General features: G+C 41.6%; 1 protein-coding gene across 1 annotated transcript in view; it reads left to right on the top strand.

Annotated features, from left to right (window-relative positions):
- HMCN1 (hemicentin 1) overlaps positions 1 to 18,936 on the top strand; it is a 229,012-nt gene that overhangs the window by 83,050 nt on the left and 127,026 nt on the right. The window contains exons 16-23 of the mRNA XM_044439180.1: positions 128 to 322; positions 1,445 to 1,543; positions 2,337 to 2,464; positions 5,279 to 5,423; positions 9,483 to 9,595; positions 10,719 to 10,878; positions 11,671 to 11,845; positions 17,687 to 17,814. Of these exons, the coding sequence (XP_044295115.1) occupies positions 128 to 322; positions 1,445 to 1,543; positions 2,337 to 2,464; positions 5,279 to 5,423; positions 9,483 to 9,595; positions 10,719 to 10,878; positions 11,671 to 11,845; positions 17,687 to 17,814 (1,143 nt within the window). The remainder of the gene's footprint in view (positions 1 to 127; positions 323 to 1,444; positions 1,544 to 2,336; positions 2,465 to 5,278; positions 5,424 to 9,482; positions 9,596 to 10,718; positions 10,879 to 11,670; positions 11,846 to 17,686; positions 17,815 to 18,936) is intronic.

Raw genomic sequence — 18,936 nt, 5'->3', positions numbered from 1 at the left:
CGGGACATGAGCATAATAAATAAATCAACATTTTGGGTCCTTCCTCTGTCAGTGCAAGCAAAACAATTGACACCATATTTCTAGTATCAGTTCTCAGATGTTGTCTTCCTGTCTACACCTTTCACAGCTCCTCCAGTTTTCACCCAAGAGCCTAGTGATGAATCGGGGGATATTGGCTCCAATGTGACAATGGCATGTTATGTCCAGGGTTACCCAGAACCAAAGGTGAAGTGGCGTCGGCTGGATGGTGCGCCGCTTTTCTCCAGGCATTCTGCAGTTAGTTCCATAAGTCAGCTAAGAACAGGAGCCCTTTCTATTAACAGTAGGTAGACAAAACCTTGTCAATATAAAATGCATGACAAAAAACAGAATGCATGATACTGTGCTATCAGAACCGAGTCCACTTGGCCTGCTACAGTTTATAGACAAAGCAATGCTCCTGCAATCTCATTTGTGTCAAAAACTGAAAAATGGAAAGGCTGTTCAAAAGAAATGTACGTAGTGTATTAAGAACCCAGGAAGTGTTAGGTGTAATTTGCATCTTTAGAAAACTTGGAAGTACAAAACCGTTCCGCATTGTGTCTTCAGCCTTAGGAATAAGTGACTTGTGTCAAAATCATGAACATGGAAAGCTACCTTTATACTATATGAACAAAGTGCTCATTAGAAGGAAGGGTTGTAGTTTTCCTTTCTCCTGTAGGAGTCGATGGGAAACTTCAGTGGAAAGTCCTAACCATGCCTCACCTCATTACTGGTGTTAGAAGGATCAGGGGAGGAAGGCAACTTTTGCCTCACCTCGAAAGTCCTCTACTGCACCCCTTTTGCCCAATGTTGCCTGTTTAAGTCAGTGGGAACTTAAAATGCTTTCTGGAAAAAGCAAACATAATTTCTGGCTTGGTGCTCGGCTGTGTACACTCACACTCACTTATATTTGTCAGTCGAACCAAACTTCCAAGTATCTCCCACTTAACATCTATTCATTCCAAAGAGTCAGATAAACCTCACTGACCTGATTGGGAAATTACATTGCTTGTGGCTTGTGCCTGGTTTCATGGCAAACTATTAAAAACAACTGATGTAAATTCAGAATTAGTCCAGATTTGATGTGGTCAGGAGGAATACATGCATATTGACTTTGATCACATTAATATAGGATAATTTTTTACAGATTTATTTTTATAATGCTAATCCAGCTTCTTCTGCTTAAAAATGTTATCCAAGGGGAATATATATATATATTTATTCAATTTTTTATACCATCCTTCATTAAAAAAATCCCATAATTTTTAAACAATATTATCACAATATCACAATTAAAAATTCCTTAGTGATGGTACTTGATATAAAAATTGAAACACCAATTAACCTATTTGTCTATGAGAATCTTTTTAAAGTGCCAATCATGTTTCTTTTTGTAACCCCCCACCCCTTTATTTAATTTTAGATTTATGGGTTAATGATGAGGGGACCTATATCTGTGAAGCTGAAAACCAGTTTGGGAAGATTGTCTCGCAGCCAGCTACGCTTACAGTGACGGGACTTGGTAATTAACCAATCATGTGGAATTTGTAATGGCTGGTTCACTTGATTTCAGTCCAATGCTAGCACTGCATCCAGAGCACAAAGGAAGTTTTCCCCAGGGGCCTTCCTCCTATAGTGGATTGGGGAACAATATGCAGGAAGGACCCTGAGTTCAGAATCTCCATACTGGATTTTTCTTCTCAGCTGATAAGTCACTGGGCCAACAGAATAGAAATGTCACATTCACTTGGTTAATTAGATTTCTCTCCTGCTTAGTATGAAAACTTGTTTGTTTGAAACGACAAGCATCAAGCACCCTCCAATAAAGGCATAAAGTAAATGGAATAATCAAGAAAAAAGAACAATTGTTGGAAAAGATTAACATTTGCTTACTAAAACAGAATGATGTAATGCTAAGGGCTCGCTTATCCGGTAGAACTCTCTTTTTGTTAGTAATTTTTCAGCCGAAAAAGGAAGACCTCATAACACAGTGCAGTAAACATTGTTTGATTTCTGAAATAATTTTCAACTAAGTGCTGTCCACTATATCCTTTTAAACTGCTGGTGAAGTCTCTGTTCTTTTCTTAGCAGGATGCTACTTGCTTATAGGCTTCCCACTGGCATCTGGTTGGGAAGTGAGAGCAGAATGCTGGACAAGATCCGCCTTGGGTTTGATCCAGCACTACTCTTCACATGTCCTCAAAGCTCTGCAATTGTAGAGAGAACATGTACGACTGTTGTGTGATGCCTCTCCTCTCCTCTCCTCTCCTCTCCTCTCCTCTCCTCTCCTCTTGCCTCGTTTCCCTTTGATCCAGTTGCACCTCTAATTGGGATGAGCCCAGCAGCTGCTAATGTCATTGAAGGTCAACAGCTGACTTTGCCCTGTGTGTTGCTGGCAGGAAACCCTATCCCAGAGCGCAAGTGGATCAAGAATAATATGGTGGTAAGAGAATGTCTGATTTCCCTAGAGACTTATTTTCTACTTACTTCAGTGGAGAAGCAAGAATTATAAACTTGCTATGTATCTCTGTAATAACACAACAACAACAACAACAGTGTAGTATGTACCATTTCTTAAGTGCCCCAAATTCCATGCACCGTACAATAACACATAGGATAAAAACAGCAAAAAGAAATCCTTTCCCCAGGATTGCCACCCTGTAAGTAATGATGGAGAAAGGTGCACCCTCAGTGAATTATTTTCCTGGGAAAGTAATACATTCATATAATCGTAGAATAGTAGGGTTGGAAGGGGCCATGAAGGCCATCGAGTCCAACCCCCTGCTGTTGCAAGAAACCAAGTCACACCATCCCACTCAGATGGCTGTCCAGTTTCCCCTTGAATGTCTCCAGTGTGGGAGAGCCCCCCACCTCTCCAGGCAGCTAGTCCCACTGTCGTGTTGCTCTGACCGTGAGGAAGCCTTTCCTGATGCCCAGCCTGAATCTGGGTTGTCGCAGCTTGAATTGATTATTCCATGTCCTACACTCTGGCATTCATCTATAGCATCTCAGATGAGAGTTCTGCTTTAATTAGAGGCCTCATTCTGTGTTTCAGATCATGAGCTTTTGAACTTATTTTATCTTGGGAGCTATATCTTATGTTACTATGTCGTGTGCCATCACATTATACACTCCTTGATTGCTTGTTAGTCACCATGGGATCTTTCTACATATATTTTACTCAGTATTTCCAACAGGTATGGAGGAGAAATATATAGAGCAGTATATGGAGATACATCCGTTCCTTGTATATTCCAAGGAGCCTGGTGATGTCTATGTTGGTGCACAAACCAATCATGTTTTAAAAGACACAGAGACTGTATACACAGAGGAGGATGGGGTCCCTTACCTATTACAGCTTTTCTTTGGAGCTTTAGAGGAGCTATCCATGGTGCCAACCTCCCAAAATAGGGTCACCACCATGGTGCACTATGGATAGCTCCTATAAAGCTTAGAAGAAAAGCTGTAATAGGTAAGGGACCCCATACTCCTCTGTGTATACAGTCTCTGTGTCTTTTTGAACATGATTGGTTTGTGGAAAGGTTCAAATACCCACCTTTCCCTAAAGGGTAAAAGTGACACAATCGCAGTGGTTAAGACAACTGACTTGGTGCATAAACAAAAATGGCATCATTTGAATTCAGACTGTGTAGGCTGCAAAATGTGCAATCTATTCCCAAATTAATAGTGAATTTGTAAGGCCACAATCCAAGCTTGTTACATGGGTGAGCTTTACAAATTATGAAATTCTGTGACTTCACTGCTTGTAAAGAGGCACAAGAAGAAAATAAGAAGAAAAAAGGAAGGATAAAGGAAGATTATCCTGCCGAAGCAGGATTACCACTATTAAAATACTTTATTAAGTGGAGAAAAAACAAATGTATGAAAACAAAATTCTCTTGAGGCTCTTTTTAATAAGTGGGAAGGTCTGATTGTGTAAATATCTAGAGATAAAGGATTATCTAGTGACACCAAAGAAGGTGGGTGGGGGCATGAGACAATAGATGTAATGTTGGCCTATCTTTCAAAAAAAGATACCTGGAAAAATGCAAGGATCAGAAAGGAAAACGAGTAAGAGAAAGCCTGAAATAAATGTTGGTATCTCTCTGTAGCTTTTGATACAGTCTCCTACTAAATGGTATCTAGCAGGCTTTCAGAAAGGTTGTTTAAAATGGGTCCTGGAGTGAAGTGAGATGGAATTTGTCCAGGTTTCCCAAAAGTGAACTGCTGCTTATTCATTTCTCCTTGTTGGCTATGCAAGACATTGCCTCCACCTCCACAAATGTACAGAATTTGGGAGCCCTGGCTTTTTCATTGGCTTATCTAGCTGCTTTGCTTTTCTTGTCTATCTCTGCTAGCCATAGAGTTCTTTTCACCTCTCCTCCATTGTTCTCAGACTAATCTACTCGGAAAGCAGAACTTAACCTCCTCTAGTAACTAAGTAGGTGACAAATTTAGCACTATAAAGCAAAGGTCACAGGGTTCCTTTTTTAAATGCAGGAGAAGGAAAAGATGTTTGAGGCAGCTCAGATCTTTCCTTCCTTCCCTCTGTGTACTGCCACCTTCAAGTTTTCATGATGTGCCTTGATATTCTAGACTGCTCCTGTTGCCTTTATCCCAGAGATTAAAACTTAGAGAGTTCACAAGAGAATGCTTTTTACCAGACCACAATCAGGGATGCTATTTAGGGAAGGCAAAGAGTTTGTGTCTGCCTAACATTTCTTAACACTTGGGGTTATTCCTCTGCAGAACTTGTATCTCTGATCAACTCATTGTTTTTACACTCTGACTGAGTTGTTTTAAATCCCCCTCACTTAATAAGTTACTGTTAGTTGAGGCTGTTTGCTCTTAGTTGAGAAAGTTGCTAAAGTTTTAGTGAGATGTAGTAAAGATAAACAGAAAGATCAATTTAATGTCACAGCTAGTTTTGCTTATGTTTGCAAGATCTGCTTGAAAGAGTGGAAGGAGTGCTGCTTCGGACATCCCAAAGCCAGCTGATGGTCCAAGATGGGGACCTTCATGGCCCTATAAAACTTTTCTTTTCCCCATCACTAGCAAAAATGAATGTGAATGTGAATGCCAACTTAAGCACCAATGCAAATACATTTGTGATGTGGAATTTGTTGTTACCTTGGTACAAAATGATGATTTTATTTTTATAAACTCCAGAGCACACATAACCCTGGATGTCGATGCCCAGGCTAAATGTAGATGAGAAATAAGTCCTATCTGCTCTTCCCATCCTCATCCCACCCAGGTGGTCCAAACTCCCTACATCAATGTTCGTAGTGATGGGAGTTTGCATCTTGAAAGGGTTCGGCTGCAGGATGCTGGAGACTATACCTGCATGGCAAGCAACGTTGCTGGGACCAACAACAAGACTACTGCTGTCCGTGTCTTTGGTGAGAGAAACACTCAGTGTTTTCTGAGATTTTCAATATAAGAATGCACCAAAACCTTGGGAGGAAATATGTGTTGTGTACAAAGAGATATCTGTGAGTCACAATCTATCTAGTTGTCGTGAGCTGGTCCATTTTCTCCTCTCTGTTTACATAACTCAAAACAGTCCTTTGGGTATTTACTGAGACTCCACAATTAGCAGACCAATTAGCAGTTTGAGCTGCAAAGAGCCTTCTAACCAAGCTGCAAAGAGAAGTCTCTGCTCATGTAAAGAGCTGAATCCAAACAGAACTTCTCCCCTCACCTTCTGAAAACCCTTCTTCCCCTTCCAAAACCCTTCTTCCCCTTCTCACACCTGGCTGGAAAAACTTCTCTAGGTAACCTTGGAGACCCTTCAAAGGCTTTGCCCCTCACCTGCTCATCCTCCTCCTCTTCAGGATTGTCTGATAACTCCTCCTGAACAAGTGTGAGACCTGGCCTGTTCTCCATGCTAGCAATTCTCTTGCTCAGGAAAGAAATCAATTACATGAAGTTTGAATGTTTTTGCAAAATGTAAAGGAGTTTATGCAGGAAATGCTCCAAGTGCAACCTTACAGCCCTCATTTCATGTGATTTTTGAGGTTGCCTCTCTCCCTTTGGAGTTAAATGCTGGACTTTTTCTTCTAATCAACAGATATTTATCCGCTAAACTGCAAGCAAGCAAAGCTGGGTTTATGTTACAAAGTAAACAGTTCACGGAAACCAATAACAAAGTTAAAAAGCTGGGTATGCTTTCTGTGGAATCATTTAATTAATGCAATATGATGCACTGGAAAGTTGATTTCAAATGAATTTGAGTGTTATAATGTCTTCCTCTTGGTAGTAGTCAAAATCCCAAAGTTCAAATGCTCAAGATGGCTACTGATTTGTCAGAGCTAACTGCTTAGAATGCCTCACTCATTTTTGATTTTTCCTCCTTCACTGATGTCTCATTCTTGGATCTGTCACATCCATTTCCTCTTTCTTGTCCTCCTCCTCTTCAGAAAGGCTCTGGTTTTCCATGGTGTCAGGAACAACTGGACTCTCTCTTGCCTTCTTGCTTATCCTTAGTTCTTCCATTCTTGGCTCTTCATTCTCTATTTCCTCTTCCCCTCTTCACTGGCATCAGAGTCAATTTCTGTATCTGTTTGTAGCTCTTTTGCAGAACTAGTGGGCCCATTACCCACAGTGGGACCATTTCATGTCCTACTTTCCAAGACCCCCTGTAAGAAATTGGTTTATCTCCCTGACAAAAGGGATCTGTCCCACCCCCAACAGACCACTGGGCAGGCAGGAAGAGGAGGGAGGAAAGAGGAAAAAGGGGGGAAGTGCTGTCCCATTGTAGTTCTGGTCCCAGCCATCCCCCATGTGTGGGCACGGACCGATTACCCCCGAGACAGAAGATCAAGGCCAGGTTCCAGAGGCTCATGAGAAGAACAGGGCTTTTGCTTTGTGCAGAGTGCTTGTGCAAGCAATGTGTGAAAGGAGCTTTTCTGTATGGAAAAAATCTAGAAGAACAGCTCTTTCACATATATGTTCTGGACAGCAGACCATGTGAACCAATCTGACATGCCTTTTGAAAGAACAAGTCAAGTTAGTTAAAAAAAACATTTCCAGGGCATCGAAAAATATTTTTCCCTGTACAAAGGTCTTCTAGTGATGATAGTTTTTACAGACACACTTACTTTGTTAAGAAAACAGAGTCGTAAGTGGGAGATCTCCAAAGTCTAAGAGTTTGGATAATGGATTAAAAGAAGCAACTACCAAAGGGATTATAGAGTTTAAAAAGAAATAACTGGCATCTTATTTTTAATACCAACAAGAGTTGCAGGCCTACTCAGAGGCAGCAAACAAAGGATTTGTTTTTGTCCATTCCTGTTTCAGCAAACCCAACTTTGTGTGAGGTCATGGTTGAACAGAAAATTATTTTCTATGTTCCGTTAATAAGGAGATGCATACTTGAAACTTCCCCACAGAACTGCTGAAACATCCGGTTTTGCTTTATAAAAGAGGCTTTGTACGAGTTACTATTCATGTGTGTTTTTCAAGTGAAGGTTCCCCCTGAAGTAGCACCTTTGGGGTTATATTACATCATGAAAAGTTGGTGCGAGAAAAGGTTGTGCTAACCATTGAAAGGATCCAAGACTTAGGAGGACAAGAAGAGTGTGAGGAAGAAATGTGAAAACAAATATCTGTTCTGGAACAATGTGCCCTGTTGTGCTACTAATTTACAGAACCTTCAGAGAAAAAATTCATAGAAAGAAAGCAGTTCTGAAAATGCATCTTTCCAACATTTCTTCAAAAATGATCAGGTCGCAGCTCCTGCAAAACCCAGATAGGCTGGTGAGTTTTGCAGTTGGATGCTGTGGCATTCATCTCTACATCTCTGCCACCTTGCTGCTATGGCAGACCCCCTCTGACATAATATCTCAGTTCAGATGTTACGGTAAGACAGAATATTCTAAAATTCTGGCTTAGTCTTGAGTGCTCCAGCCTGCATGTGCCTGTGTCTTGATCAGAGCCATGCTGGTCCTCGTGCCAGCAGAAGCATTTTAGGAATCATCATCCTTGGTTTGCAAGGTAAGATGTCTGAATTGGGAACTCTGGCTTGTTTTCCCCCATCTCAACATGCCTGAGTCTTTAGTCTCGTGATTCTGGCTTGCATGACACCTATGCAACAATTAGCAAAAATCCTACACAAATACGAGGCGTTGCTCTTTTCCAAATACATGCATTTATTTTATATCCTGCCTCTTTTCCTTCAAGACATTTAGGTAATCTTCCTCTCAATCTCTTTTCATGCTTTTCGGAATTATCTGCCTCATGCGGATTTGTGAGACATCAAGTCAAATAATTCTTAAAGTTGTGTTCATCACACTTCATTACTGTTACCGGTTATAAATTTTGGAGTGTCCACATGATAAAAGGCCTCAGTAAACTCATGTTTTGTTTAGGAGAACCTACTTTAAAACTTCTTTGGAGGATATCCAATATAAATTTTACTTAAACTATCTCCTCATGTTAAGAAATTCTCATGGGTACACTTCACAAATCTCACCATTGAGGCTGGAACTCCATGCTACATCTGTTGTTGTTGTTATTTTTATGATTATAAAATTTGTATAAAAGCCGCCCATTAGAATTATGTTCTCTGGGTGGCCATTACAATGCTGTTGTTATGTTGTTATGTGCTGTTGAGCCATTGCTGACTTACGGAGACCCCAGGAATGCAAGCCCTCCAAAATGTCCAGTCCATGTCATTGTTTCTTCACTCTCCTAATTCAAGGTCGGGGCTTTCTTTATACAGCCAACCCATCTCTCATTTAGTCTCCCTTTTCTTCTTCTGCCTGCAATTTTCCCTAGCAAGAATTTCTTCTCCAGGGAGTCCTGCCTTCTCACAGTGTGTCCAAAGTAGGAAATTCTCAGTTTTGTCATTTTGGCTTCTAGGGAAACCTCTGGATGAAGGTTTCTACAACCCACTTTTCTCTCTTTCTGTCAGTCCAAGGTATTCACGAAGCTTTCCTCTAGCACCAAGTTCTAAGCAGGTCAATCTAGCTGTTGCTAAGCAGGCAATCCTTATTTCTATCTACCCTGCACCCCCCCACACACAATTCTACAGTGCCAAGGAATGCAAAAAGCATAATATGGTGTCACTACATTGTGAATTCCTCTCCTAAGTCCACTTCTTTGCAGGATGCCTTTTGGGTATAAGAAACCCCTCAGAACACAATGTCATATCATGTTACAGAAAGAGAGGGAGGGAGGGAGGGAGGGAGCCAGCCAGCCAGCCAGCCAATCAGACAGACAGACACACAGACAGACACACAGACAGACACACAGACCAACAGATGGAAAAGAGGGGTGTTGCAGAGCTGTTGGTATCAACAGAGGTCCAACACATCTCCTAATGCTTAGTTCCAGTCTGAGATTAAAATGGTCATACAGGGAGGGTTTTATGTAAGGACTTGCTTATAAGACAGTAGTGCAAAGCACTGAAACGATGTGAACTAATTGGGTAAACGCTGTTGCTTTTGTGCTTTCAGTGCTACCCATAATTCAGCACGGGCAGCAGATATTCAGTACCATAGAAGACAGTCCAGTTACACTGCCCTGCAAAGCCAGTGGAGTTCCCAAGCCATCGATAGTCTGGTCCAAGGTAAGAACTGTGCCCTGAACTGCTTATAGTGAAAGATTGCCTGAATTCATAGCTGAGCCAGGAGAAGAAATAAAGCATCTATTAAATTTAAATCCATCTAATCAAAATCCCAAGCCAACTCACTATTGCTGAGAAAGGCCACATTTTAATATTTTATTTTAAATGTTTTAGTACAGTAAGAGACCAAAAGCAGCATAAAATGATTTGCCTTACTCTCACCTTTACTCATTGAAAGTGCCTCCCACCAGCTGAAAAATGTTTGGTAAATTAATATACCAAGGAAAGCTTGCAGTGCGAATGATTTTTGAGAGGGCATAAATGAATACATAGCTTTAGTCATTTAAAGTATTTATATTCTGCCTCTAGGTCTTTATTCCCAAGGTAATGTGCAACGTTAAAAACGGTACACAAGAAATAAAATTTACAATCAATTAAACAAAAAGGATGGCGTAGGCATCAGCAGCTGCATGCCTCAGTCACTTAAAATATTTAAAAGGTTTTAGGTTCTGTTAACGACTTTAATACATTGCAGGGATTGTAATTTCTCCCTGAAGATCATCAAGAAAGGTGTGCAGCAAACAGGGAAGAAGAGGTTGCTGTAGGGTCAAAGAAGTTCTGCTTTGTTGATTTGATTTCTGCTTTGCTTCTGAAATTGGTGCATTCCAAGCTTGCCCTCCACAGAGATGTTCGGAGCTGGGCAAGTTCAGATGAGAGTAGCTGATTCTTAGCTAGCTGGGCAACATGCTGCTTATTCCATATTCTGGTCTCCATTTCTTCATGGCTAGTTAAAATGTGGTTTCAATGTTCAGTGCAGATGGCAGGAGGTAACAGGCAATGACCCTCATGATGATGCAGGCTTGTGATTATCCCACAGTATATTTATGTATTATAAATAATTGTGTCCTGCCCTTCTGGGAATCATGCCCAAGGTGGTTGACAACAAAAATAAATGCAGAAATCTCTAAGACAATTCCAAGGTTTCAAAAATAAGATCTGGCAAGCAAGCGAGGAAGACAAGATGTTGAGTTGGATAGACCATTTGTTCTGACGTAGGATCGCCATTCTTACATCATGCCATCCTCTGAGTGAGCTCACCCCATTAGATTTTTCCTCTCTTTCACAGAAAGGAGAAGTGATCCCTCCCAGTAGTCCAAATTTTTCTGCAGGGTCCGATGGGAGTTTGCATGTAATTTCTCCAGGAGGTGAGGATTCTGGGGAATACATCTGTACCGCGACAAATGCAGCAGGGTATGTGACCCGGAAAGTCCAGCTGACTGTCTATGGTAAGGAAAAGTTAAAGCCCGAGGTGGGTAAAACTCTCTAAAAGTGCTCCTGCATGGGGCTGCACAGGACAGAGGTCCTTCTGGGGATCTGTGGAGGCTATTATTGTGAGGGTAGCTCTGTTTTCTATGTCTGTCCAAAACACCCAGTGTAGCTGAGTTGCAATGCAAAAGCATTTGAATGTTTTATATTTTAATTTTCTGTTGTGAGCCGCCCTGAGGCTTCGGCGAATGGGGCGGCATAGAAATGTTTTAAATAAATAAAATAAATAAAATAAGTGGATTGGCCCCTTCTACCCTGCAACTGTGTGAACTGCTTTTGCCCTGATTCAGAGTGCCCATCCCACACAAACACGGACTTACACCTTTACAGGTTATGCTCTTGTCTGAACATAGGAACCCTCCTTAGACTCCACCCCAAGGGTCAACCTAAATATATTGAGGTACTCAGTCACTGGTACTTGGTCTGTTAGCTTACGGTGAGAAATAAAGTCCAGTGGATAGACTGTTGGGCAGCTGGCATTGAAATTCAGCCTTTGGTTAATGGTGGTCTTGGATGAGTTATGAGCTCTTAGCTTCTGTCTTCCCAGTTTCAGTGTTTGGCCACACGTGTTTTTAGAATTTAGCTTATTTATGTCATTTCTGCACTGCCTCATAGTCAAAGCTCTCTGGGCAGTTTACAACGCAAGATACCACACAGAAGAGGAGGGGAAAAGAACCTTGTGATCGCACAGTCACTGGGTACAACACGTCCATCTGGTGTGACTTAATGGTAACATGTGTGTCCTGTTTTAGTGAAACCAAGGATATCCAGGCCTGGCAATCAGCAAGGAATTTCACCAGCGAACCCAATCGAGATGTCTGTGATTGCTGGGGAAGGCATCGTCCTTCCCTGTGAGGTGAAAAGCTTGCCACCCCCTATCATCACCTGGGCTAAAGAAACGCAGCTCATCTCTCCGTTCTCACCAAGGTAATAGTTGTTCCATATTTGTTTCTTTTTTTAGGCACCAAGCTTAAATTTGTCCCTTTGATGTCAATCTGGGCTGCTAGGTTACTCTCAGGCTAATTCTTGTGAAGATGCACAAATGGCTCTCCTCAATGAATAATATGTAGGAAGAGTTCAGTGTTCCTCCCACTTCACTTTTTATCTGTTCCCCTGCACACACACATGCTATGGATAAGGAGAGCTCATTGTTTGCAGTGTATTGTGCCGGACAGTTAAAATCGTATAAAGCCAATATAAATTTATCATGTAGATCTCTCCCTCCAGAGATCCATGATGGATTTTGATTCATTTCCTTTTTATACTGTCCCATAGCTGCAGCTCTCTGGGCAGTTTGAAATAAAGATTATAAATCCATGCAGTGGCTTAACTGCCTATCTGCTTTTTCCCTCCATAAAACAAAGTACAGAAAAAAGCACAGGGATCGTTCGGGGCTTTTTCCTTCTCTGTGTGCAAATTGGCCGGTCTCTGCTATTGGTTTGGAGGGAGAGGGGGATTAAGTATACAGTTACCTCAGCTTTACTTCAGTTCTCTTTAGGACACAGTTCTAATTTTAGATTAGTTTACATTGGGGAGTTCACACCAGGATTAACAAATTCTTCCAGATCCCACTATGCTTTTTGTGGTTTTTCTTCTTGAGTATAATACAACAATATGTGCTTTATTGCGAAATACACTTTGCACAAACAAGAACTTCTAATAGAATTGAATAATATTTCCATCCTCCCTGGCTGCTTTTCCTGATGCATTCGTAATGTCGTACACTGTATTCTAATATGTGGTGATAGGTGAAAATCAGTGGTCGATGTTTCTGAGAAGGTCAAGGCTTGCTTTGTAGAGCATCATTTAATGTAAGGAAAGAAAGAACCGCTTCCAAGTTATTTACACTTGATGTGAAATGAAAAGTATATACCATTTTCCTCCTAAACTTTCTGTCATCTTCCAAGAAGGTTGAGGAGTTAATTTTCCTTGGATTGTAAGCCTCCCTCAGTTTTGGAAATGGCTATTTAGAACACCTGCTCTTCTGTATTAAAAAAGGTCCTATTATTATACACTGCACATAAGAAAGATGACCAGGGCTGTGTTTACACAACATGCCAAGCAACCCTGCAGGGTCACCATGCTCTGTGTGTGTATGTGTGTGTGTTTACCATGTTTTCCAAGTGGTTTCCATGATATTGTGGTTTCCATTCTCCCTGCTTAGTCCTCCAACTATTGGCATGTATACTGTTAGCCATTATGCCTGAAATTCAATCCCAAGGTGCACTGCTCCCAGCTTGTGTAGCCTGCCTCTTCCTCATTGGTCCACACATCTAGACACTGGATGCCTGGAGTGGCTCCAGCAGTTGCAGCTATTTCCAGGGGACTCTGTGGTAGTTGCATATCAGGACCATGGAAGCCACAATCCTGGGTTCAGACAACATGACAAACCATGGTGGTACAGAGAAACCGTAGAACAAAGTATTGTTTCTTAGCATGGCTTCTAAAGACCAAACTTACTATGGTGGAATACCATGACTGGGTTCAGACAACACGGTAGACCAATGATGGTGACAAACTATCATGGCTTGTTATGTTGTCTGAACCCAGCCTAGACCCTTCTTTGCAGCATGCTAATCTTGAGACCTTTTAAACATGGGAGAGTACTACATTTTTCAGTAGCTGCTAGAAGCACATACCTAGCCCAGGAACAACACATTGTGCCTGAGTCTGTTTGGCTCTTGGTCTTATTTCCTGCCCAACTCCCAGCTCCCAGCTTTCCCTGTGTCTCATTCTCATTCCTGTCTTAACTTTGTTTATCTGCCACTTAGCCTCCTTTGCCCTGTTCTTTGGTCATCCTGTTCCCCACCTGACTCAGATTATATGGCTCAGACATAGTGTCAGAATACGCCATTGGGATCTGAGTCCACGCCAGGGAGACCCAGCCTTGTTTTAGCCACGCTTTCTAATCCTGTCTTTTGAGGACCATGGCAGCAGTGCTATTGGCTTTGCTTCGGCATGGTTCCAACAAAGGGAATAATTCTGACACTCATTCTTTCCCTTTCACAAAGCACATTGCATGCTTATCAACCATAAACAGTCTATCTCAGCATTCCCAAGCCTGCTGCCTTCAAGATGCTTGGGATAACAACTTCCAGGATTCTTAACCACTGGTGATGTTAGATGCGGTTCATGGGAGGTACTGGATTCCCTCTCTCTGGCACTAGTTCAGCCACATCTGGCATTCTGTGTCCAGTTCTGGACACCAAACTTTGAGAAAGATGCAGACAATCTGGAAAAGGTTCAGAGGAGGCAACAAATATGACCCGGGGACTGGAAACAAAGTCCCGTGAGGAGAGATTGAAAGAACTGGGCATGTTTAGCCTGGAGAAGACAAGAGAGAGGGGAGATAGAATGGCACTTTTTAAGTACTTGAAAGGCTGTCACACTGAAGGGGGCCAGGATCTCTTCTCGATCATCCCAGAGTTCAGGACATTGAAAAATGAACATAAGCTACAGGATGCCAGGTTCCGGATGGACATCAGGAAAACTTTCCTGACTGTTAGAGCAGCATGGCAATGGAACCAATTCCTTAGGGAGGTTGGGGGCTCTTCCACACTGAAGGCTTTCAACTCCATTGGACCTGGTGGCTTTGTAGGCCCCTTCCATCTCCCCTATTCTTTGATTCTATGATTCGATGGAGCTGGACTCCAAAACATATGGAGAGTAATACCTTCGGAAAGGCTGAGCAACCTGATGATATAATTTCTTCTATCACTTCTGACTTGTGCCTTGAGCCTTCAAGGACTGTATGATCACACCATTTTTCTTCCGTTTTGAAGTCATTTGCAAAATAGGGCTTTGCATGCTATGGCTTTCAGGCCACTGGAATCACTTCTCTCTTGCAAGAAGCTCTCCTCCTTTTCATGCCTCGCTTCACGTTGGAATCTTCCCAGTGTACCGTTATGTTGGTAGTGCAGCAAGGAAGGTTAAAGCAAACTGGAAAGCTCATGCAGCCATGGTTTATTTGAACTGAAATACAACTCAATCTATAATTAAGAGAGAAACTATTTTGCTTTAACCCTTTTAGTGCCGATGCCTAAATAATTTCTAAAGCATGCAATGGGAGGAGGGGGGGGACTGGTGAGCCAAGCATGTCATTTGACAATTTTTTTGTTTGCAAAAGTTTTTGGGGCAGATAGCCTGTGGGCCACTTGCAGCTCCTGCTGCCCCCTGGATTAAATATTTTTTTAATACAAACCAAATAGCGTTCCACAGAAGCTTTGCAAAAATTGCAATCAGTGCAAAAAATGGCTCATTTAGCCTGTCTGTAAATGAGTCAGTGTCAACTCTTTGAGTACTGGTGAATGTCCGTGCTGACACAAATATTACGTAAGTCCATTGCTAATATTCTCAGTAGATGGTTCACAGCTCCAGCTTGTGTGAACTACTGCCATGGTGATCGGAAAGGCTGCAGAAAAATTGGGTGTATTTTAAAAATACCTTTAGGGGAGGTTTCTCTTGCTCCTTTTCGATGGTTTGGGGCAGGGTGTTAATGCTCAACTGTTGCCATGAACGACCTTGTCCCAGAACAAGCATTAACCATAAGCCAACAAGGTTTGTGGCTTCCCTTGTAATGACCTACTGAAGCAATTGTTCATTGTGCAAAAAGTCATTGCTAAAATCGGGAGGTTTTCCTGTCATCAGCCCAAGCAATGTGGGTTTGAGGAAGTGATGGTTATGCATGAAGAAACTCCACTAGCAGGTACAGCTCACTAGAAATCTGACACACACACACACACACACACACACACACATATAGTGACTACTCAGCTTCTTTTCATTGCATATGTAAAAACCTTAGCAGCCAGGGAATACATCTCTGGCAAGTACAGTCATGTGCATTCAATTTGTTAACATTAAACATTCTTTCCTAACTCTTCTCTTTGATTTTTTCCCCATTCCCTCATCTTGATTTTGCCTTGGCAAAACCCTGTTCTTGGTCAGCTGAAGAGTGGGGCAGGCAGCAAAGGGCTACCTCTACGTTTCATAAAAAGGAAGGGCCGAACAGCAAGGGAACTTTCCAGGCCAAAGGAACCCTGTGGTTATAGGAAGTAGCTTGCTCCGAAAAAATGCTTGCATGTAAACTTTTATAGCATTAGAATAGAAGTAAAAACAGGAGAATATGGAGAGGGTGGAAAGAGGAATTGTTGGTGTCTCTAGTCAAGTATGAGAAAAATCATTTCAGTTTTTTAAAATCATAATTTCCCCAATTAGTATCTCCTGAGCTGAACACAGACTCAGATACAATAGTGGACAAAGTCCACATGTTTTCGAGCTTATAATGTGACCACAAACTGCTTACATTTGAAAAATGCACACAAAAATGTGTGCATTTGAACAATTCACACAATTACACATTAATCAGAGTGCTTATATTTCAACAATGTGTACAATTCCTTTGATCATTTGGACAAAACTTGCATGAAAATACATGAAATAATTCATGCCAAAAGAAAAGGTGAAAGCAAAGAGGAAAGGAAAAGAAAGGAAAGGAAAGGAGAGGAGAGGAGAGGAGAGGCGATGGAGATGGAGCAAACTTCAAGGTGAGATTTGGAAACATTTGTTAAGCTGAAGTTTTGCTTGCATGCACATCTTTAGGTGTCCCTGACTCAGAACTATCTAGAGGATCATGTAGATATGATACTCCAAGTACTCTCCACAATCTGATTTTTCCATATGAGTGTCAAGAGGGCTCCATATGCATTAGACTGTTCGGGAAGGCTGAGCTTTAGTAACAATCAAAGCTGTAACAAATCTCCTGCAAGCATGGACATTTGCAATGCAATTAAGTGTACAGATTTTATTTCTCTTGTTCTGATTGGAGGAACCACTTTGGGGGAAGTGACTGGAACTTTTATAACTCCTGTAATACTTAGTTGTCTGGATGAATGGCTTATACATTTGGGTAATTCTTGCTGTGGACACGTGAGCTCCAGAAGCCAAATGATACCCAAGGACAACCAGTCATATTCCCACGATGTGTCTCCAAAGATTCGGGGAGTCTTCCCTTGGCTCCACTCAGCAAGGGGCAGGGTTGCTGCAGCTGCCTAGCTACTTTTCCCTCCATGTTTGATTTAGCACAAATGTTCTTATTTGAGAGTGGTGCCAAGTGACCAACAGAGACGATCTGTCCCAAAAATTTATTCATTTTCATTATCTTTCTATCCATCCATCCATCTCCAGGATTAGATCAACTTGTGTGCAAATAAATACATAAATAAAAGTTGTAAAATATAACAAATAGCTACAGTACAACCAAAACAATTGACAATGAAACATAGGAAGGCGATCAGGCATTTTAAAAGAGTTCTCAGAAATCAGTGGTCTACAATCCAAATACAGGGCAGAAAAGAAATGCCATAGGAGCCAACAGAATGGAACAAGAGGATCTTCTCAGACTTAAATTTGACATATTAGGGGCTATCACCAAAACTGCCCTGTTTCTAGGCCAGGAGGAGACACCTGAAACTGCTCCTCAGTTCCTGGAGGCGTGATGGGAACTCTTCCAACTTCCTTATAGATAACAGGAAGTCCTGTTAATGGAAATTACTTTGGTTGTTCTGAATCTTACTTCATTGATGAGCTATGCAGAATGAAAGAGTTGACAGAATACTAGCACAGTGGAGTAGAAACAGCTTAAGCTGAGCAAAAATAACACCAAACAGATGCTGTTTAGTGTGTGGTATTCATTACTAAAGGCTAAGTAATGCTTATGTTCCCTGTGGTAAATATTTATCCCGCCATGTCTGTTTTCTCTTTTTCCAGACACACCTTCCTCTCCTCTGGTTCAATGCAGATCAGTGAGGCTCGGGTTTCAGACAGTGGCATGTATATTTGTGTGGCCACGAACATTGCTGGGAACGCGACTCAGTTAGTGAAACTGACGGTACACGGTAAGCCGCTTAAATAGCTGTAGGAGTGTTTTGGGGGCTGGTTGAGGACAAGGCATTACATGAATGGAGAGATACAACAATGGCCATCTGTGCCAAGTTCAAAGGGATTGAAACGTCAGACTCTCTGTTGAGCAGTACTGTTTGGTCTAGTGGTTACAGTGCAGACCTGGCACTCAGGAGATCAGGGTTCTAGTCCACTTGACCATGAAGTTCACTGGGCCAGTCACTCACTCTTGGCCCTACCTACCTCACAGGATTGTTGTTGAGAGGATCAAAGGGAGAGGAGAACAAGGAAAACTGCCTTGGGTTCCTTGAAAGAGAAAAAAGACAAGATATAAATATAATAAATAAATAAATTTCCAATGTTCGTGCCAGTGTGTGTGCATAAGGGTAGTTGTAAGGGCAGCAGGTTATTTATAAAGGCATTTCTGTTCTGCTTTTTGACTCTAAAGGGCACCCTCAATGTAGCTTGCAAGAAAATACACTCATTTACACAGTTGCTAATGTCTTTTTAAAAATATGCCTTACATCCCATGCAGTGTTTTGCCCTTCAATACCTCCCAGCTCTTCTTAGCTCTGCATCAATGCTACTCTTTGCTTTTTGAAATCCTTTCAGATACCATAATAGATATTTCTGGATGTGCTGGTGAGACACAACTTATTGGAAGACTCTTCTGCATGAGCCCCATATAATAAAAGGGCTCTGCACGGGAATGGACATCCTTCGGAACCTTCCAGATATGGCAAAGAAATCCATAAAGTCCTAACTTCAGCTAGCATTGCCGATCATGAAAAAGCATATAAGAGAACATGTAACCTAACACTGCATGTTCTCTTAACAGTCCATATTTCCTCTTAGCTATTGTTCTTTTCTTCTTCTGATAATGTAACAATATCTTCTTGGAGAGCAGCATCTTTTATGCCTCCCGGAGTAATTCAGCAGGTACAGTTCCCCTTAGAACAAGATAGGCTAGCAAAGAGTCAATAGACTATATATTGTCCCACCTACTGATTTGCATGAGTGAAGGAGTCACTGAAGACTGGATTGCTATTTTTCCCCCTGAACAGGTTGTATACCAGTAAAAGCTGCCTGGTAAACAGAAGTTCAACAGGTGAAGCTTC

Source organism: Varanus komodoensis, unplaced genomic scaffold (genome assembly GCF_004798865.1).
Source record: "Varanus komodoensis strain SLA01 unplaced genomic scaffold, ASM479886v1 scaffold34_1, whole genome shotgun sequence".
NCBI lineage: Eukaryota > Metazoa > Chordata > Lepidosauria > Squamata > Varanidae > Varanus > Varanus komodoensis.
This window is presented reverse-complemented; position numbering and strand designations above follow the sequence as displayed.